This window comes from Rissa tridactyla, chromosome 4 (assembly GCF_028500815.1).
Source record: "Rissa tridactyla isolate bRisTri1 chromosome 4, bRisTri1.patW.cur.20221130, whole genome shotgun sequence".
Classification (NCBI taxonomy): domain Eukaryota; kingdom Metazoa; phylum Chordata; class Aves; order Charadriiformes; family Laridae; genus Rissa; species Rissa tridactyla.
Genome location: NC_071469.1, coordinates 94,636,124 through 94,654,297, shown reverse-complemented (window position 1 = coordinate 94,654,297; position 18,174 = coordinate 94,636,124). Strand labels below are relative to the sequence as shown.

The following is an 18,174-nucleotide window of genomic DNA, read 5'->3' as shown; positions in this document are numbered from 1 at the left end:
CCTGCACATTAACTCTTTCTGGGGGCAGCCTACAGAGGGACACAGCGTGGCCTTCTGGAGGCTCTGGGCTGCCACCTTTTTTCACCACTTCTCTCAGTCCTCAAAGACTGCGGGAGGGAAATCTGCACAGAGTCCAGGTATTCCAGCTCCAGCACCTTGTAATGCACCAAGAGTGGACTGATGGACCCCAAAGCCCGCCGAAAGCATCAGTCTGTCCTGACCTCAAAGGCTCTAGGCTCCCAATGCACCAGCTAAGAAAGAACAGTTTGTGTCATCATTACAATCAGGAAGCATCTTCCTCCATAGGCTGAAAGGAGGCAGGCACTTCCCAACCCGTGTCTTGGAGGCACCAGGACCTGAAGGGTTAAAGGAAGCTCAAGTTGCCATGAGTTTGGGTGGGCTATTTTTCTCTTTTGGATTTTTTTTTTTGGTTGCTTCAAGGTCATAATTTTGGCAGCTAACAGAAATGATGCAATTCTTCCCTCTCTGATGGTACTGCAAAGCACAGATGACACCATTCCCAGAAGGCCCTTTTTTGCTAAGTGATGTGAAATCTGTGCCTTCCTGTCCCTTGACTCTTGCAGGCCTGGGGTAAGCAAGAGAGGCATCTGCACCCTCCCTGTCTTCAAAGGGCTGCTCCAAGTCTTCCCTTACTGCCTTGGCAGCAAATGGCCAGAGATCAAATTGTTGCTCAGATACAAGAGGGATCCTGCTAATCTTCCTGCAAAATGGACCGCTGACGCCTTCATTGCAGAGGCCAGTGCTCACTGTGATTTTTGCCTCTTTGCACCCACTCCTGCATGGGAGGAGGAAGGACCACTTGGGTACACTACCCGCAATAAGACTGCACCTCTCCTGGTGCCAGCGGTGGCCCCTTCCCTCAGCGCTGGGGCTGGGGTGACGCTGCTGGAGAGTCAGGACCTGCCTTGACCACAGTGGGCACGGCTGAGGCCACAATGGTGGCCAGGGACTTGGGGCTGGAGGCAGGTTGGGTGCAGCCAGCGGGTCCAGCCAGGGTCCCCATCCCCAGACTGGCTGCCAAGCGTCCCACAGCAGCCATCCCCGGGGGCTTTGGGCAAGGAATAGCACCTTTCAAAAACACTTCACAGACAAACATCTTGTATTGAAGCTGCTTGGACTCTCTTCTGCTGAGAGCTGCACAGTTCCAGATTATTTTCTCTCTTCTTTTTCCTGAAGCCTGACATGAGCGACCTTCAGAAGTTCATGCAGGCCCTCTCCAAGCACCTATGGGTTATTTTCTCACTTCCCCCAGCTGGTCCCATCTCTTGCCATGCCACAGCCCTGCCAGGGTTAAATGTAGCATTGGGAGGTCTCAAGGACGATGTGTTCTGCCTAGCAACAACCCTGAATCTGATGCAACCGGAGCTCTACCCACAATACTGCACACAGCAGTGGGGTTCAGGGAAGTGCATGGTGGAAACCTGCTGCCAAGAGGGGAAAAAAATGCGGCTCTGGAGACATAGACCCAGTTACGTAAGGCTGAGAACCTGGCCAGAAGCGGGGGTAAAACAGTGGTGTTCAACGGTGTCAGTGGGTTTCTCCTGCTATTACTAGGCCTTTCTCTGTATGAGTCCAGTCCTTCTTTGGATGCTTTCACATGGGGTCTGCAGCCGCCTCCCCCACCTTGTGGCGCACAGAGCCTGCCTGGGCTGAAGCATGAGCAGACACACAGCTCAGCACTTCATATTCTACAAATAAGGCCAAGCTACCCGTTATATGGTGTGGTGAAAGGGTGGCCATACCCCGCAGGGTGCATTTCTGCCAGGAAGGCAGCTGGCTGTCTTGGCTGTCAGGACTCTGTACCCCACTAGCCCTGACTAGCCTCCCCCCTGCAGTTTGCTCCTCTGTCTCAGCAACTCTCCCCCACAGGTATCTCGCTGCATACCTCTTCAGCTCCCTCTTTCTTCTGTAGCTTGAGGAATTGACTTTTGTCTCTTCCCAGTAGCAGGAGAAACTGGTGATGGCTTCAATGTTTTTTGGTACTGCCTTGGTCTGGTACCAGGACTGCCCAGAGTCCCTTTTCTGCGAACAGAGGCCAAGCCAGCAAGAGCAAGCAGTTCCCTCTTCCAGGACCAGCCACAGTTACAAAGCAGGACTGAAAAATGGCTGCTTGAGTGGAGCACAGGCTCAAGCATGACTGCACTGACCAACCTGTGTCTCTGTTGGGCTGCAGGTAGCACACGTGACAGTAGAGTTTTGCCCATGTGCCCTGCACCCCCATTCAGGCTGCACTCCTCCAGGGACAGACACCCAACTGGTACCCTGCAAATCCACCACAAAAGTCCACCAGGGTCAATAACAAATCACTTCACTAGTTACCTCCTCACATTTTGCTTTTATTTTCAGCGATTTCTGTCTGCTCTTTTCTGACACTGGCACAGCCCCAACCAGTTCAGGGCTGGTATCCACAAATATCCGTGTAGCTTAATCTCTGTTTGGTCTCTGCGTTTCCAGTTGATTCAGCTTTTAATAACCAAATATGTGATTTTTCATTTTTCATTTTTAAATCAATTTATTGTTAACCTCTCATTTGGATGAGCAAACAGCCATGAAGCCTCCTTGGCTCTCATGGATCTTGTGACTGTTTATCGATTCCCACAGCATATTTATCTTTATAACACTGCAGCAAGCTTCCTGAAATGCAAGGGACAAACCTTGTCTGTTACAGGTCAGCTCACATGATCACTCTGAAAATGTACATATTCACAGTTAAATCTGATTTACACTGGGGATAGGGCTGCTGTGCCAAACCTACACATATCCGCATGAGTCTCTGGTCAAACCATTATGATGGTTGTGCCTCCAGCAATTTTAATTGCCCAGCATTCACCTGAAAAGGAGCATTATCTCTTTGGATAACCAGAGCAGAAAATCAGCTCAAAAAAATACCGCAACTAGATTCTACAAAGCTGTGCAAACATTGTGTTTAAGAGCCAGAAAGATGGCACAATCCACACAGAGCGACTCAAAGCCAGTGCTCAAGGGGCTCAAAAACATACAGTGGCTACTTTATCTGCCTGTACTTAGGATCAATTTTGATTTGATCTCAGAAATAAAAATCTGAAGGACATTAAAAGGCAAATTGCAGAGTCTAGCTAGAGGTGCCTCGATCTGGAAAAGCAGCCTGTGTTCAGGAGCGGTTTGCAGGGTGCTCTTGCCACCTGTGTGAGCTGGGCTTCGGAAAGGGGAGCGCTGGCATCTGGGGCCTGTCTCATCTCTGCGCTTCCGCAAGTGGAACAAGGTGTCACACACCTCGCAGAAGGCTGGGTGTTGCAGCAGTCACACCCTGGCTGGGCTCCTGGTAGAGAGCGCTCTCTTCTGCAGGCCCTGGGCCAGGCTGGAAACAGCCGCATTAATACACCTGCCTCTCTCCTACAATTGCGATTTTCCTCTGTCAGGAAATAGGGAATGTAAAAACCAAATGCCTTCGTGACTGTGGAATCTTGTGGGCCTCCCACAGTACCAGGGTCTGCAGATGCAGTGCTGCAACCTGGTACCGGCTGTGGTGGGCAGTCCAGCTCGCTCTCCCCAGCCATGGACCGTGGCAGCACTGGGGAGGGGAAAGGGTCTGGCCGCTGCAAGGGCCCTCGCGCACTCAGCCTGGGCACCATGTCCCTTGCAAGCGTGCTGAGAGACACAGAGCACACTCCAGGTTCACAGAGAGTCGGAAACACTGGTGAGCTGCAGGCCCGACAGCCTCCATAAAAGACTCGCTAACCCTGTTGCAGATGCCGAGAGGAATGCTCCAGTGTGAGATTTAGTGACTCCTGGGTACAGGTAAGCGAAGAGAAACACTTTGTCCATCCTTGTGTTTTGCTTACATCCATTAAACATTATGTAAAGTGCATATGTAAACATTATGTAAGTGCATACCCTGTGTTTGAGTTATGACTTCAGAGACGTGAGCTGTTGCGTGCTTTGTTGTGGCAGCTGCCCCCTTGATGGCCTTGAAGCCACACGGACCGTTACCAGCCAATGGAGATGGGATGGAAAGGGGCACAGTGGCTTTGCGGGCCAAAGCAACACCATGAGCTTGCAGTGAGTGGGGTGGGCAGTCCCAAGCACCTGCTTCTCTCTGAGCACAGACAGGCCAGCCCCTCTCATCACTTGATTTGAGCCCCAGTGATGGAAACCCACCATCTGCCCCATCAGTTTGCTCCAGCAACAACTGCTCGTCTCCTTACAAAGCGGTGGAGTCGGTGTGTGGGGGAGAAGTATTGCCTTTTTTGGGGGATGCCTAAATCACATGCCTTTTGCTTCAAGCAAAGCTCACTGCATCCTGACCACGCCAACAGCAGACAGGGAGAACAAAACGTTCCCCTTCTCTTGACAGCAGCTTCTTACGAGTTTGCAAGTTGTTAAGACACCTCCCTATTAAGAAGCTTACAAGTTGTTAACAGACACCTGTTCTGTCAAACGAGAGGACTGGGATCAAGCTATTTCTCATAGGTTGTAGTTCTAGAGCTTTCTTTTGCTTTCCTCTGGAGCCCTTCCAGCTGATCCATTCGCTTCTGGATGTAGGCCCAAACTGGGGGGGCAGGGGGCAGAAGAATTTCTTCACATGTCCTACATGTGACATTCCTGTTTATACACCCTAGCAATGTTAGTTTTTTTCGCAACAGGATGACATTGTGCACTTGAGTTCAGTTTGTCATTCACAATAACCTCCAGTTCTTTTCTGCAGCGCTGCTGCATCGTCATCGTGCTGCGCTCATTGTTGCTGTGATTATTTATTTATGTGGGACAGTCAATAAATCTGGCTGCGGTGCTCCCAGCTGCCTCACGCTGGAGAAATATGAGGCAGTTCATGACTTGCTCCTTCCACTTCCCCCTCCAAGTTCCCAGGGAGGGCACTGAACCAGGTCAGAGCTCTTGGCCCACAGTGAGCCAGGCCAGGCCCTTCCCTCCCCTCAGTGCAAGCAATGACATCAGCAGCAGCAGGAAACAGAAGAGCCAGAAATAAAATAAAAAAATTAAAAAGAGAAGCCAAAGCAGAGGTGAAGATTAATATTGGTGTCCTCAGCCTCCTGTTGCTCTCTTCTGCTGACTGCTACTTGTTGCAGTGAGAGCAGGACCACAGCAGATGACGCTGACCAAGCTCAGCTGTGGTGCTTTGAGCAGGAGTGAAGTGTCACAAAGCATATTTTTAACAATTCTTAATATAACAGAAATGGAATAAGACCAACTCAGTTCTACAATACCTTGAAGTTTGTACCTTGTTAGCAGCAAACACTCCAGTAAAACACTGAATGCATCACCAAATCAACCAAAGCTCTGTATTTGGACAAGTAATTCCAGCACATCACAAATTCCAAAGACAGCTTCATCTCAGGTTGCTGGATGACCAGCAGCAACACTCTGCATAAGAAACGCTTATTTAATCCCTTCTTGTGACTCATGATTATTCAGTTGAGTTATTCATTTCCTTCTCATGTCAGTTAAAAGCTCTACCAAGCAAAATGGCACTGCCCACGATCCTAAAATTAAGACACAGGGTTGCTAAAGCTTTTAAGCTCATCCTGTGCATGGCAGCAGGGCAGCCTGGGTTCTGGCCCACGAACATGAGTGATGCAACCCTCGCACACCAAAAGGTGTGTGCAGCAGCCTCACTGCTGAGCAACTGCAGCATCTCCGGAGCCCTCCTCCTAAACTCCCTATGGTGTCCCCATCTCCTAATTCACCGTCATCATAAAACTCCCACCCCTTCTATCTGAACTGGGGTTGAACAGAGTTCTTTTGTTTTGCTTCCCTCTTATCCCCAAACTAAGTAAATTTTAAGACAAGTTTTCAGATTGCCTGTCCTTTGTGGAGTCAGGCAAAATGTTGGGGAGAGTGTTTTCCTACGGTGCTGAGGTGCAGAAGTACTGCAGTTTATAGGCTTCTTACGGTGTCAGTCTATAGGGTTGTTGCTGTGGCTCCTGCAAAGACATAAGGGTGAAGCAATTTTACTGTTGCCACCAATCTTACAGATGGAGGAAATGTATTTCTGCATCTCAGTGACAAATTTGGACCTTGTGGGGCACATTCAGACACTGTGTCTGAGACCTCATGGCCTAACTCTGTTTCCCTAAAAGTCCCTAGTATTCTAAATGCAACAAAAGTATTTCTTTGCAACACTAAAGCTTTCCCAGGCAGTGTTTGGTCAAACTCTTGGATAAAAGCATTCACTCTGGCTGTGGAGATTTCTATGCTTCCCTCTGTGTTTCCAAATTATTTTTTTCCCATGACACACCCCTCCTTTCTTCATTCAGCTCGGCCCTTACCGGCCCTGAGAAACACTGACACTTGTGCCTGGGTGAGATCTGGGGCACCTGCCTTCACTCCGGCAACCACCAAGAAACAAAGGAAAGATTCATCGCCTCCTCTGCCACATGGTGATGGCTGCGCTCAGCAGCCTCCAGGGACGGGACGGCAGCCAGTCCCACCAGACAGCAGGATGTTATCGTGCATGGAAACAGGGCAGTCAGTAAAAAGGCCACGTCACACTGTCTGAAGTGGCCTTCAGCAACCAGAAGAGGTCTAGGTGGTTCTGTAGGGATAAATATAAGGTAATGCAGCTAAAGAAAATTACCTGAATGCGGCCTGCAGAGTGCTGAACTGGAACCTGGTGGTTGTGCTGCAGGATGGATCCCAAGATGTTGATGTCTGTCCTCTGGAGAGACGGCCTCCACATGCCGGGCAGCTGGAGAAGCAATAAAATGCTGTGCACTGCCAGGAGAAGCACGGGGCAAGGCAGAGGCAGTCATTCTGCTGTGATATATATGAATCCCTGGTGCACTCACGTCTCAAGTGCCGCGTGGGGGTCTCGTCACCGCACCACCAGATGGGGGTAGGGGAGTTAGGGAAGGTCTGGAGAAGGGCAGCTGATATAACACAGGGAATGGTGCCGCTGCTGTGCAAGGGAGACTGAAAAGGCTGGGCCTTGGGTTTGGGGAGAGAGGGGCAGGACTGAGGTCTGCAGGGGCACGAGGTGGCGGGGGAGCTGAACGCAGAACTTCGCCAAACCCCACAGCGCGGGGAAACGCGGCACTCGTGGAAATCAGTCTGTGCTGTTTCCAACAGGTACAAACAAGTACTTGTTACGCGGCAGGTGAGGACCTTCGGGACCTTGTCGCCACAAGGGGCTGTGGGGATCGCGCCCGTGCGAACGCCAGCGGGGACCCCGGCGGCCAACACGTCCCCAACCAGGTTCCGAAGGGAGGGGGCCGCGACCAGCCCAGTTAACACCTCCCTGGGGCGGGGCGGGGCCGGGCCGCAGCTGCTCACCGCCCTTCGGAGGACCCCGGCAGGGCCGAGGCGAGCCCGGGGCGGAGGGGACAGGGGTAGCCCGAGCCCGCGGCGCGACCCCGCGCTAGCCCCGGGTCGGTCGCTCCGCGGCCCGTCGCGGCCCGGCTCTGCTCTCCGCCCCTGGTGCCAGAGGAGCGGAGCCAGGCCGGGCCATGGCGGAGCGGAGCAGCTCCCGCACCCCGCGCACAGCACGCAGCGGCGCGGGCGGGCGGTGAGGGAGGCGCGGGCGGCCGTGGGGGGCCCGGGCGGCGGAGGGGGCGGGGCGGGGCGAGCGGGCCGCCATGAGGAGCCCGGGCAGGGGATGGGGAGGGGCGGGCAGGTGGGCATGAGGGGCCCGGGGCGGGGACGGGATGGGCCTCGGTGGGGCGGGCGTGAGGGGCCCGGGCAGGGGACGGGAGGGGGCGGGCAGGCGGCCGCGGGGGGCCCTGGCGGCGGATGGGACGGGACAGGACGGGACGGGTTTCGGCGGGGCGGGCCGGCGGCCGTGGCGGGTCGCTGCTATCCCCGCCGCCGTCTCCCCTCAGCGCCGTGCCCGGAGCGGGTTGGCAGGAGCCGCCGGGAGGCCGCGCCGCCGCGCCGGGGCTGCTGGAGTGCGGTCGGTGCCGGTACCTGCGCACGGCCAGGGGTGAGCGGGGCCGCCGTCATGGCTGCGGCAGATCCCCCTTCCTTCGTCCCGCCGGGGCTCGGCGGCCCCTCCGCCCCGGCCGCCCGCCCACCGCCGCCCTTCTCCCCCTGCAGCCTGCTGCCAGGTGGTGGAAGCGCTGCTGGCCGTCCTGATCCTGGTCTGCAGCTCCGTGTCCTACGGCTCGACGGGAGGGTACACCGGCCTCCCCGCCCTGGGGGGCATCTACTACTACCACTACGGCGGGGCGTACAGCGGCTTCAACGCAGCAGACGGGGAAAAAGCCCAGCAGCTCGACCAGCGTTTCCACCTGCTCAAGCTGCCGGTCGCAAGGGCAGCCATGGCCGCGGGAGGGTCTCTCCTGGTCCTCTCCTGCGTTTTGATTTTGGTTGGCGCGCTGCGGTTACCCTGGCATTTCCCAGCGTGGCTGCTGCTGGAATGCGTCCTAGACGCAGTGATTGCAATTGGCTTAGTGCCTGCTGTGTACTATTTCTTCCATTTTCTGCTGGGGGTTTATAATTCATCAGTGTGCAAAGAGAGAGAGCAGCTCTACCAAAGCAAAGGCTATCGGGGCTTTGGGTGCAGCCTGCACGGGGCAGAGATTGCCGCTGGCCTCTGGGGCTGCATGGCTGTGGTGGCATTCCTGCTGAGCGCAGGCCTGGCTGGTAGGGGCTACAGGACAGTTCACAAACTGAAACAGAAGCCAGCAGAATTATATGAGCTTTAGAACAGTCATGATTTTGGCCACCCTCCTTACTGAGACGAAGCAGGATGCTTTTCCTTGCTTCTGTGCAGCGCATCCTTGATGCTGCAGCAGAACACACGCTGAGAGAGTCTAGCTCCAAATACAGCAGAGTCAAGCTGTTCCTAACTTGACTTTGCATTGTTGAATTATTAGTGGACAGAGAGTCGGGCCAAGGGCTTGTCTTCATCCGGTGGCTGTCTCAGAGTGACCGTCCCCGTGTAGGTGACTACCAAGCTGCTTGCTTCACAGGTCACCTTTCCCTCCCCTCTGTCCGGTGCCTTGTTTGCCTCCAGTGAGGCTTGCTGCAAATACTGCTCCATACTTCTGCTGATAAACGGCTTTATGTAGCTGAAACTGTCTTTATAAAGGGCATGTGACTTGTTCACTGAGAACAGAGCTCTTAAAAATGAGTAATCGAGACCTGTGGTTGCAGCAGCTAATTATTGCTTTCTTGTAGGTCTCTTAGAACCATCAGGGCAGTTTGTAGAGCCATCAGAGAATGCGGAAATAAACTTGCAAAATGATGAATGCACTCAGCCTAATTTGTGACACAATGCCTTTTCAAACTCTCCTGGAGAGGGCACAATTTTGTAGGAAGTGGTTCTTTTATATAACTTGTATACTCAGTTTTGCTTAAAAAGATGCCGTGAGGTGGGATAATCAGACAAAAGCTTTACAAGCTCAAACAGGTGGTTTAAGGTAGAAGTATATTGTTTTCAAAATACATTTTTAATATACAAGTTGGGGAAATGAGATAAACTGCTCTTGTATTATTTATTAAAAAAAAAGTTAAATTTACTTTTAAAAAAAATTTTTATATGAAATTTACCAGGGAAAAGAAAAGTAGCACTAGAATCACAAAATCATGGCTCAGAATGAAATGTCAGTTCAGAGCAGTTCCCACTGTGTGCATTGTCCATATGAAGATGGAACCACCGCCGGTCTCAGATCCATTCTACCGGTATTAAAAAAATCCCCAAACGCAAACTAAACATACCAGAATATATCTCGATGTATCTCCAGTTTCACTGGCACCAGTGATTAAATCCTCACAATTACCAAAACCATGGAACATTGTTGGAATTAGAGATCTGGAAGTAAAACAAATGCTAAATAGGAACATTCTGGGGTTGGTTTGACTTCTCCCTTTCGGTAGCTAAGATGCATTGCGTGTTTCAGCGCAGGGGTTTATATGGACAGTCCTCTGTGGTCCCATTTCTTTTAATGATTCTGTGTTTCCTGCTTGCTGCAGCTGCTTCTAGAGCGGTACAGTACTATTTAGAGCAAGTTCACAGGGCAGGATTCCTCTAGCAGGACACAAAAAGCTGCCTAATAATTGGTATTATGAATTGCACCCTCACTGTTCTGCACGTAGCTTTTGTTTGGAAGGCTGATGAGTGAAGGAGCACACGGAGCTCGATGAAGGAGAGCCTACAGCACAGCTACTGCTGGCCACAGCTATGTTTGACTGGGATATCGCACAAATTGCCTCCAGCGCAGTAACGGAATCAGAATATATAGTTAGATGAAAGTAAAAATCTTTATTGCTAAGTCGGCTGAAAAGTTGATGCAAAAATATTCTTCCTTCCTGGACTGCTCTATACATCTGAGTAAAGAATCAATGGAATAGTGTTTTCCAGCAATCTTTTTTGTCTCTCCAAAGCAATACAAACATAGGCCACAGTGCTGAAGGTGCATTCACGGGACAATCTACTCCCATACATGATAAAAACGGGTGGTTGTAGGTGCATGCTAGAGTGGGATACAGAAAATATTCTCCTTTTTAAAACAAAAAAACATGGAGAAGATTAATAAACAGCTGGTGCGCTGCAATATTTCTTTAACATGCACTGGGGCATATGAGTCAAGTTAAAAAAAAGGTAACATTTTAAAATGTGAAAAAAGAGGAAAAAATACACTTTAGTCTTCAGACAGCAATGGAACAGCAAACAACAATTGCACAAAAACAAAAGAGGTGAACCTACTGTCTGAAGGAGGACTTTGGCAAGTGACATGACAGCCACGGCCATCCGGAAGGAGTGCAGAAAATCCTGAAGTCCAAGGCCCTTAGGTGTGGCTGAATGTCCCGTGTCCTAGGGGAAGCATTTCAGGCCTCACAGCAGCCCGTCCCCGAGAAAGGGAAATACTTGCTCCTTCCTGGAACAGGGTTTTACCCTCCCATCTAGCTGAGGATTCTGATCGGATCCCAGCAATCTGTGGTGCTGCCTCCACCAGGCCTGTTCCTGGTGCTGGGATCAACTCGGAGGCTGTCCCTTAAGCTTAATACTTGGGCCCCAACTACTCGTCACTGAATATAACCTTTATGGGTTCCTTTTGCAGCAGCCTTTCTGGACAGGGCAGACAGGTCAGTGCCTTTAGAGTACCCGTTCTCAGCGAGCACACACCAGCAGAGCCAGAATTACCGAAGAGATGGACAACCAGCTCAGCATCCTAACCCGATTGTGGCCACGGGCAGCACGGCAGCCCCGGCATCGCTCAGCCGGGACAAGACAGCCTCATGACCCCAAGCTGAGAACCTCTCCAATAGCAAGTCTCTTAACAAATGGGACGTTCTTAGTGATGTGGCTCTGTAGAGATGATGCATCTGTGCAAGAACCACATACAAAAAATCAGGGAAGAGACTGGAGAACAGGAGGAGAACTGGGAAAACACCTTCTGTTCCCTGCCACGAGTCCTTCACTAGACTTGCTCATTCGTACCTGTTCCACCTACAGCAGTGCACCTAGGCAGCTTGAAATCTAAGGTGGTGTTAATTAGTAAGGTGAGGAGGACAAAGGAGAAGTGTGCTGCCTCTAGAGAGGCAGGAAAACAAAAGGTGGTGGTGGAGGGAAGCACTCGGGCTGTGCTGCCCCGAGTAAGACAAACAGTTTATAATACCAGCTTAAGCACAGAACGCTGTGGACTCTTGCCTAATGTAAGAGAACAAGCCATGTTCTGCCATGACGGTTCACACCCATAGAAAATAGGATCTGGCTATATTAAACTCCCTTTCTGCTTCAAAACCAGAAATATCACTGGAGAAAAAGGCTAAGTAGGAGCTCCTTGCATTCCATTCTGCCACTGCCATGAAGAGCAGCAGCTCAGAAATCTGCACGCTCCACTCCAGAGCTTTATTTCCCTTAGCCCTTCTCCACTGAGCTAGGTAGAGCCATTCATGACTAGCTCCCGGTGGCAATGCCAACTCTCCGTGCAATGCTACTGGTTCAGACTGGCAAGGACACACTGGATTTTCCACATCAGCGCAAGAACAGAGACTGGATTTGCATTAGCATCTGCCACTCTCCCAGTGCAAAGTTTGTCACCGTCTTACTCAGAAAGAAGAGTGTATTTCTGCATCAGTCCCACACGGAACAGGGGCTGCTTTGCAGCCCTGTCAGGTATCAGAAAGCGTTGGGCTGGGCACAGATACTTGATAAAGTCATCACCAGTGACAGAATTAAAAGTTACAGTCCAATACATTGGAATGAGCCTTTTCTGCATACTTACATGAAGAGAACGTGAAAGAGGTTTGGGGTTTAGTTTTTTAATCTTTTCTGCTGTTGTTTCTCTGCCTAAGGGATTCAAATGCTGCTGCTTCTGTGATTCTAAGAATTAGCTTTTCTCTCCATTTCCAAATGAAACAGACATTTAAACAGACAGAATTTGTGAGAGCTCAAACTTTGGAAAAAGTTGGGTTGTTTCACGATTACATTGTAACTAGCACAAGGTATGTCCTAAAACATTGCTCTCCCATGCATGATAAAAATACATTATCTTTTTCCTACTGAGAAGAAATTCAAGGTGCTTTGAAATCTCTGTAAAACTCCATTAGATTTTGTCAAAAGATCTGTATTGACAGAATCCCACAAGTAGTCTGCACAGTATTTCTTTCAGAGCAAGGCCTGATTTGATCCAAAAAATTACGCAACTCAAGCCCCTCAGATCTCTTGAGAAGAGACTGTCACGTTTTCTTCATAAATATAAGTAACAAAGAAGCAAAGGCACTAGCCCACATGACAGTCAGGATTATTGCACCACTGACGTGACCGGGGCAGCTGCTGTCCTGCTCTCTGCCAGCTAAGGAAGACAGATCTGCACACTAGCGGGGCAGTGGTCTTTTCACAACCCTTACACAAGATGACAACGCAGGCAGCCAACTCACACCCTGCACCAAAAATCCTAATGGAAACACAATGCACCTGCCAAGCGCAGACTGGCCAGCTCACCATCACTGCGACCGTTTTAAACATTTTTTCCAGTGCTGATAAAGACGACATTAAGGTGAAAAGATCTATTTTTCCTTTTGCATTGAAAGCTAAACAAAACCAAGCATGCTTTCACTGTCTGTGGCCAAATTGGGCATGTACCACGAAATGCAGGTTACTGTGGATTTAGAATACAACTCTCGTTTTCAGAGGCAAGCAAAGATGCCATAGCCGACAGCGCAGAGGTTTATGTTGGTGGAGCAGAGCACGGAACGCTTCCCCAGCATAGGAAGGGCAGCCCCACTGCTCACTAGCCTTAGAGCGGCATACCACTGCTTACAGCTTGGTTTCCTCTTAGACCCAGTACCTCACCGGAACAAGCACAAGCTCCTGGTTTCATCCCGTATCTTCTGGATACAGGAAGCCTCTCCTGTGAAGCATTCATGATGGGAGGTGGCGAAGTTGGTGCTGAGCTGGGTCTGTACTCTGCAGCTAGAAGCACTGGCTCTACACATTACCTTAATCAACCGGTCCAGAGCTGATCTTTCCTGTGCTCCGTGTAAAACACATCAATAGGCACCTGCTTATCACTCAGCTGTGTATTTCCTCATCCTGCAGAGGCTGATCCCATCATAACCCTCACTCTACCCTGCACCAGTGCCCATCGGAACACTGGTACCCTGAGTCCTCCACTGCCCTAACAGTGTCCATTGGGAAAAGCCCCCACCACACCTGCTGTGGAGCGCTCTCTCCCCTAACCCTAAATAATAAAGTGCTGGGCTGAAGTGGAGCAGAACAGCTTAAGTGCAATCAATAAAAGTGCTTGCAATTAATGTAGGAAACCATTCTTGGGTCAGCTTCATTGCAACTGGCTGTATTCTTTCAAGGAATAACAAGGTCAGGTGCTGGGGGGGGGGGCACTGCATCAGAAATATTCACAGGACTCCAAACACTGAACATTGCCCCCTCAAGCAGCCTCCTCACCCCACACACACACACACTCCAGCCCCTTTCCTGCAGAGCTGGCAGAACCTCAGGGTTCAAGGCGTTACAGGCAGGTGTTCGAACACCTGCCTTCTTCCTAGCGCTTGCACGATTTCCAGACAGTCCCTAACACAGAGCTCAGCTGCTGGTCTGAGTGCTCATAGAACAACTGAGACTCTAGAGTGACAAATGGACAGCCCAGACCTTAGCACTCCTAATTCCTCCTTGACTCCATTAAGGAAGCAGCGGATGCCTGTACTCCTTGCAGATCCCAGCTCCCCTTGGAGGGCAGGGCAGCCCTTATGGGACCGAGCTTCCTGGGACAGACAGTGTGGGAGCAGTACTTGTAGGGTTACAAAGCTGTGTCAAACTCCTCTGGCAGAGTTGCTGCATGTTCCTCTTTCTCCTCCTGATGTGCTCCATTCTCCTGTTGCTGCTTCATTTGTTCCTTCACTTCCTCCTCCAGATCAGGCGGTACCACAAATTGATCCTCTGGCTCCATCTGGGATGGAGCAGCAAAATAGCCTGTCTTCTTCTTGGGTGCCTCTGTGGCTACTTCGATGAGGTTAAGGCTCTCCTCCAAGGGCACTATGGAGCCATTGGAAAGCTTCTTTCCATAGAGACAGCATGTGGAAAGAGATTTCTGCAGTTCACACTTTTCCTTGAGCACTCTCTGCACACTGTTGCTGTTTACACTGTTCTGTCTCCGAATGACGAGGACAAGCCCAGAGTCATCCTCTGGCCCTGGAGCAGAGGAGCTGCACTCTGCAGCAGGAGGCTCAAACTCCAGGCCCTTTCCTTTACAGCAGTGGATGTCCACCTCTACCTCCACTTTACTGCCATTTGTCATCACACCTTCCACAGGCTGCTCATCATCGCTATCCAGACCATTGTCAGACTGGTTGCTAGAGAAGGTGGCACTGGAAGGTTGGCGCTGAAAGATGCTCAAGGGGGGCACAGGATGTAAGCTGCAACGTCGCTCTTGTCGTGGCAGCAAACTGCCATCAAGACCAACAGCATTGTGTTCATCTGAAGCAGTAGAGCCCACCTCACTGCTAACCTCAGAAGCAGACAGTTCACTGCTGAACTCTGAAGCAATCCCACTGCTAGACGAAGGTGTTGCTGGCTTGGTGGCAGTGGAACTAAATCCCCCAGGACCTGGCAGAGTCAGGCCATGCATCTCACATGTGCAGCTGTCCTCACTGATGTTCAGACACACCACCATTGCACCTACATTGTCTTGGCAACCATAGCTTTGGGCTAAAGTGCAGAGTTTCTTTGCAGCAGCTAGCGGGTCATGTAGGTGGCGCACGGCTGAGACAGCCTCTGTATAGGAAAGGTGTTCCCAGAGAGCTTTGTTCCCTAGAAGTAGCAGCTCGTCTTGTACAGTCAGTGGAATGGAACTGACATGTGGTTTGGGCAGGATCCAAGGATGCAAGTACGTGCAGCCCAACATCCGAGTACAGCAAGTCACACCATTGACTTTGTTGTCCTGCAGACAAGAGAAAGAAGGCAGTAGCGTTAGATCTGCTACCAGATCATTTGGAGAGGAGAGCAGTCTTTCCCCCGCCAATATGCTGGTTTGGAGCCTTGAGAAATGCCAGTACAGAGCTACAGTATAGGAGAAAGGGATCTAGGTCCAGGTACCACAGCACCAACATTCACTGTGCCTGATCATCAGGTACAGTAATCGTCCATCACCCATGCTGGCAACAACACGCTTTTATCCCAAAAGACGTTTTGTCATATTCTGAAGAACTGTAGCAAACTATTCTGAAATGTGCAGCTGGTCTATCGGCAGCATATTGATCAGAGAATCTCACTCATGAGTCTTACATGAAACTTATTTTTTCCGGTATGAGCAAAATAGCGACCTTTTACTTTCTCATGGCAAGGCAGATTATCCAGACATTAAATGATTTCTGTGTACTTTCTGAACTATTTCCCTCTTTATTTACACATAACTGCATTCTGAAGTGTGGACACTACATCCTGAGGAAGAAAAGAAACGAGCAGGTACACCTCACACTACTGCTGTGCCTTGGAGGTATTACCTTCCTCCTGTCCCTGGCCAGCCTGGCACTAGCCTCCTGGATACAGGACTGCCCACAGCCCTCAGCCCCTTCTCCAAGCCAGCGCCTACAGAGAACACAGCTTCCCCAGTGCTTTGAATTTAATTTCAGTGTTCTTAATTTCTGTATCCTCTGGGTGTTAAACATTGCTACTGCTGCCAAGTACTAAAAACCAGCAGAGGACACATGCAGAGAAGTTTCCTTAGAGAATGATTTCATTTTTATTTTTCAGAATCCATTAATCAGCCAGTTTTTAAACCATTTAATGTGCTACATTGATTCCACCGTTATTTTCAGTCTGTGCTATGGAATACAGCACCTTGCAGAGCTATAACACATTAACAGATTATCCCTGTCAGAAACACTTTTATCAAACAACCTGATGCTTTTAAAAAAAAACCCACTGAGCATAAAACTACTATGACTGGCACTGATTTCTCAGATCTTTACTGATCCCGTATTTTCCAGTTCCCTGTTATTTCCAAGTTTTTAGAAAGTTAACTTTTAGAGAGTTTTCCAGAAATAATTTTAATACTTTCACATAAAACCAATGAACATTTCTGTCTCTTTTTTGTATTATAATTTTTACTTGTAATATACTTTATATCCATGTTGTGCATGTCTTAAGGGCCACTAATCCTGTACCTTCACTGAGTAAAACATGGACGAAATCCAAACAGAGGTAACTCGAGTCGTACTTTTCAAGAAGCACCAAAGATATTTTGTGGGTTTTGAGACAAGATGACTTCCCATGCCCTGCTCTGCTCTTCAGTGGCTCCTCTCCACACTCATCCAAGTCATGCACAGCATTATGGACCTCCCCTTCTTTAGTTCCACACCTACTTTCTTTCTTCCCTCTCTCCCCAAGCCATACCTGGCATCCTGTACCTGTAGTTCTCAGGCCATAATGGGCGTTTTAGGAACATGTTATTCTGAATAGCTAATCAGGAAGAGAAGCAGAACAGGAAGCAACAGACAAGTCACTCAAACACCTTCAATGCCACCCTCTCCCCTGTAGTACTGTGCAGGCAGCAGAGCTCGTGTATTTGCATCAAGCTTTTGTGGGAGGGTGGAAGCTGAAGTGAAAAGGGTCCAACCTCTGTTATAATGGCTTTTTGCTCCTTCACTCTCTTGGCTTCTTCTGGACATTGTTCAAGGCTGAAGACTTTGGAGAGAGGCAGTGGTTTTCCACTTCGGCACAGAATGGCTTGGCACGTCCCCACATTGGCCACCGTCAGAGAGAAGTTGCTGGCTGGATCGGCCACATCATGACGAATATAGCAAAGGACAGCAGAGGAACCCAGCTTCTGCCCAGCCATGCCCAGCTTCCTGTTGGAGGAGAAGGTGTAGGAAGGCTCCAGACTCCAATGGCAGGCAATCTGGAGGGCTGCCTCACCCCACCTAACACATCACGGGATATACCTATGCAGGTCCCACCAGGACCAGCTTGCTCACTGTCCTACCTGTGGGAGACCAAGAAGGTGTTGGACATGAACATGGTGTCTGACTGCTGTACCTCCTCCAGGAGCACATCGGCCATGGTGCACTGCAGCAAGCGTGGCAGCTCCTCGTTCTTGTCACCATCAAACATGCCATACACAGCCTCCACCCCCTCTGCAAAGCTCCCCAGTGCCAGCGATGACACACACAGCCTGTTAGAAAAGCATACAAGCAAAATTAATGTCTCAAAAGATTATATGGTCCCCAAAACCACAGCCATCAGGCATCTTACGTGAGTGCTGTTCTCACAGGGCAGCAAAGCCACTGTCCCTACATCTACTGCCCTGTAGGATGTACAGCTGCAGTTTATTATTGGAACTCCCGAAACCCTCCTTGACCACATTCAGGAGTGGCAAGAGAAAGAAAAAGCAACTCTGCTGGGGTGGGAAGCAAAGTCCAAGGGTCTCAGCGTGAAAACTGAGGGGAAGGACAATGCGGAGGCTTGAGTTACCAAAACTTAGCAAAAAGTCTGGAGAGACAGACGAGCTCTTGAGCAAAACAGGCCTCCTTGGGTGCTTAGCAGTGCACTCCACCTCGCACCCTGAGAAGACCAAGTGTAAGCACCCAGCAGACCAAAATACTCACTTATTTCTTTGGCCTGCCATCTCAGCTACTCCATGACTCCAGAAGGTAGAAGTGAGCGCCGAGTCTGCCGTGAGGGAGGGCTTTGCATCAATCTTCAGTGTAGTAATGTGACTACAGAGAGAGAAGAACAGAAGTCATTCTCTCCTAGATCCC

The 18,174-nt window shown here is 50.2% G+C and overlaps 2 protein-coding genes and 1 long non-coding RNA gene across 6 annotated transcripts in view; 1 reads left to right on the top strand and 2 right to left on the bottom strand.

Annotated features, from left to right (window-relative positions):
• Positions 1 to 239: 239 nt before the first annotated feature.
• Positions 240 to 7,298, bottom strand: LOC128908328 (uncharacterized). Its single transcript, XR_008465905.1, has 3 exons — positions 6,804 to 7,298; positions 6,593 to 6,703; positions 240 to 5,939 (listed from the first exon to the last, which is right to left on the bottom strand). It is a non-coding gene; the product is annotated as an uncharacterized LOC128908328 (long non-coding RNA).
• A 7-nt stretch (positions 7,299 to 7,305) lies between these two features.
• MARVELD3 (MARVEL domain containing 3) lies at positions 7,306 to 10,047 on the top strand. Of its 2 annotated transcripts, XM_054198284.1 has the most exons (3): positions 7,306 to 7,519; positions 7,833 to 7,933; positions 8,047 to 10,047. In XM_054198284.1, exons 1-3 carry the CDS (start codon positions 7,461 to 7,463, stop codon positions 8,655 to 8,657), a joined length of 771 nt encoding a protein of 256 aa, XP_054054259.1. In that variant the 5' UTR covers positions 7,306 to 7,460; the 3' UTR covers positions 8,658 to 10,047. The 2 variants fall into 2 exon arrangements, with proteins under 2 accessions (XP_054054259.1, XP_054054258.1); XM_054198283.1 differs by lacking the exon at positions 7,306 to 7,519 and having other exon boundaries at positions 7,720 to 7,933.
• A 2,156-nt stretch (positions 10,048 to 12,203) lies between these two features.
• PHLPP2 (PH domain and leucine rich repeat protein phosphatase 2) overlaps positions 12,204 to 18,174 on the bottom strand; it is a 32,312-nt gene continuing 26,341 nt past the window's right edge. For 2 of the 3 annotated variants that reach the window (XM_054198279.1, XM_054198280.1), the window contains 4 exons: positions 18,022 to 18,132; positions 17,400 to 17,588; positions 17,034 to 17,265; positions 12,204 to 15,356 (listed from right to left, as the gene is read on the bottom strand). In XM_054198279.1, the coding sequence (XP_054054254.1) occupies positions 14,217 to 15,356; positions 17,034 to 17,265; positions 17,400 to 17,588; positions 18,022 to 18,132 (1,672 nt within the window). In that variant the 3' untranslated portion in view covers positions 12,204 to 14,216. Of the gene's footprint in view, positions 15,357 to 17,033; positions 17,266 to 17,399; positions 17,589 to 18,021; positions 18,133 to 18,174 lie in introns of those variants that run through there. The other variant, XM_054198281.1, reaches the window with a different exon arrangement.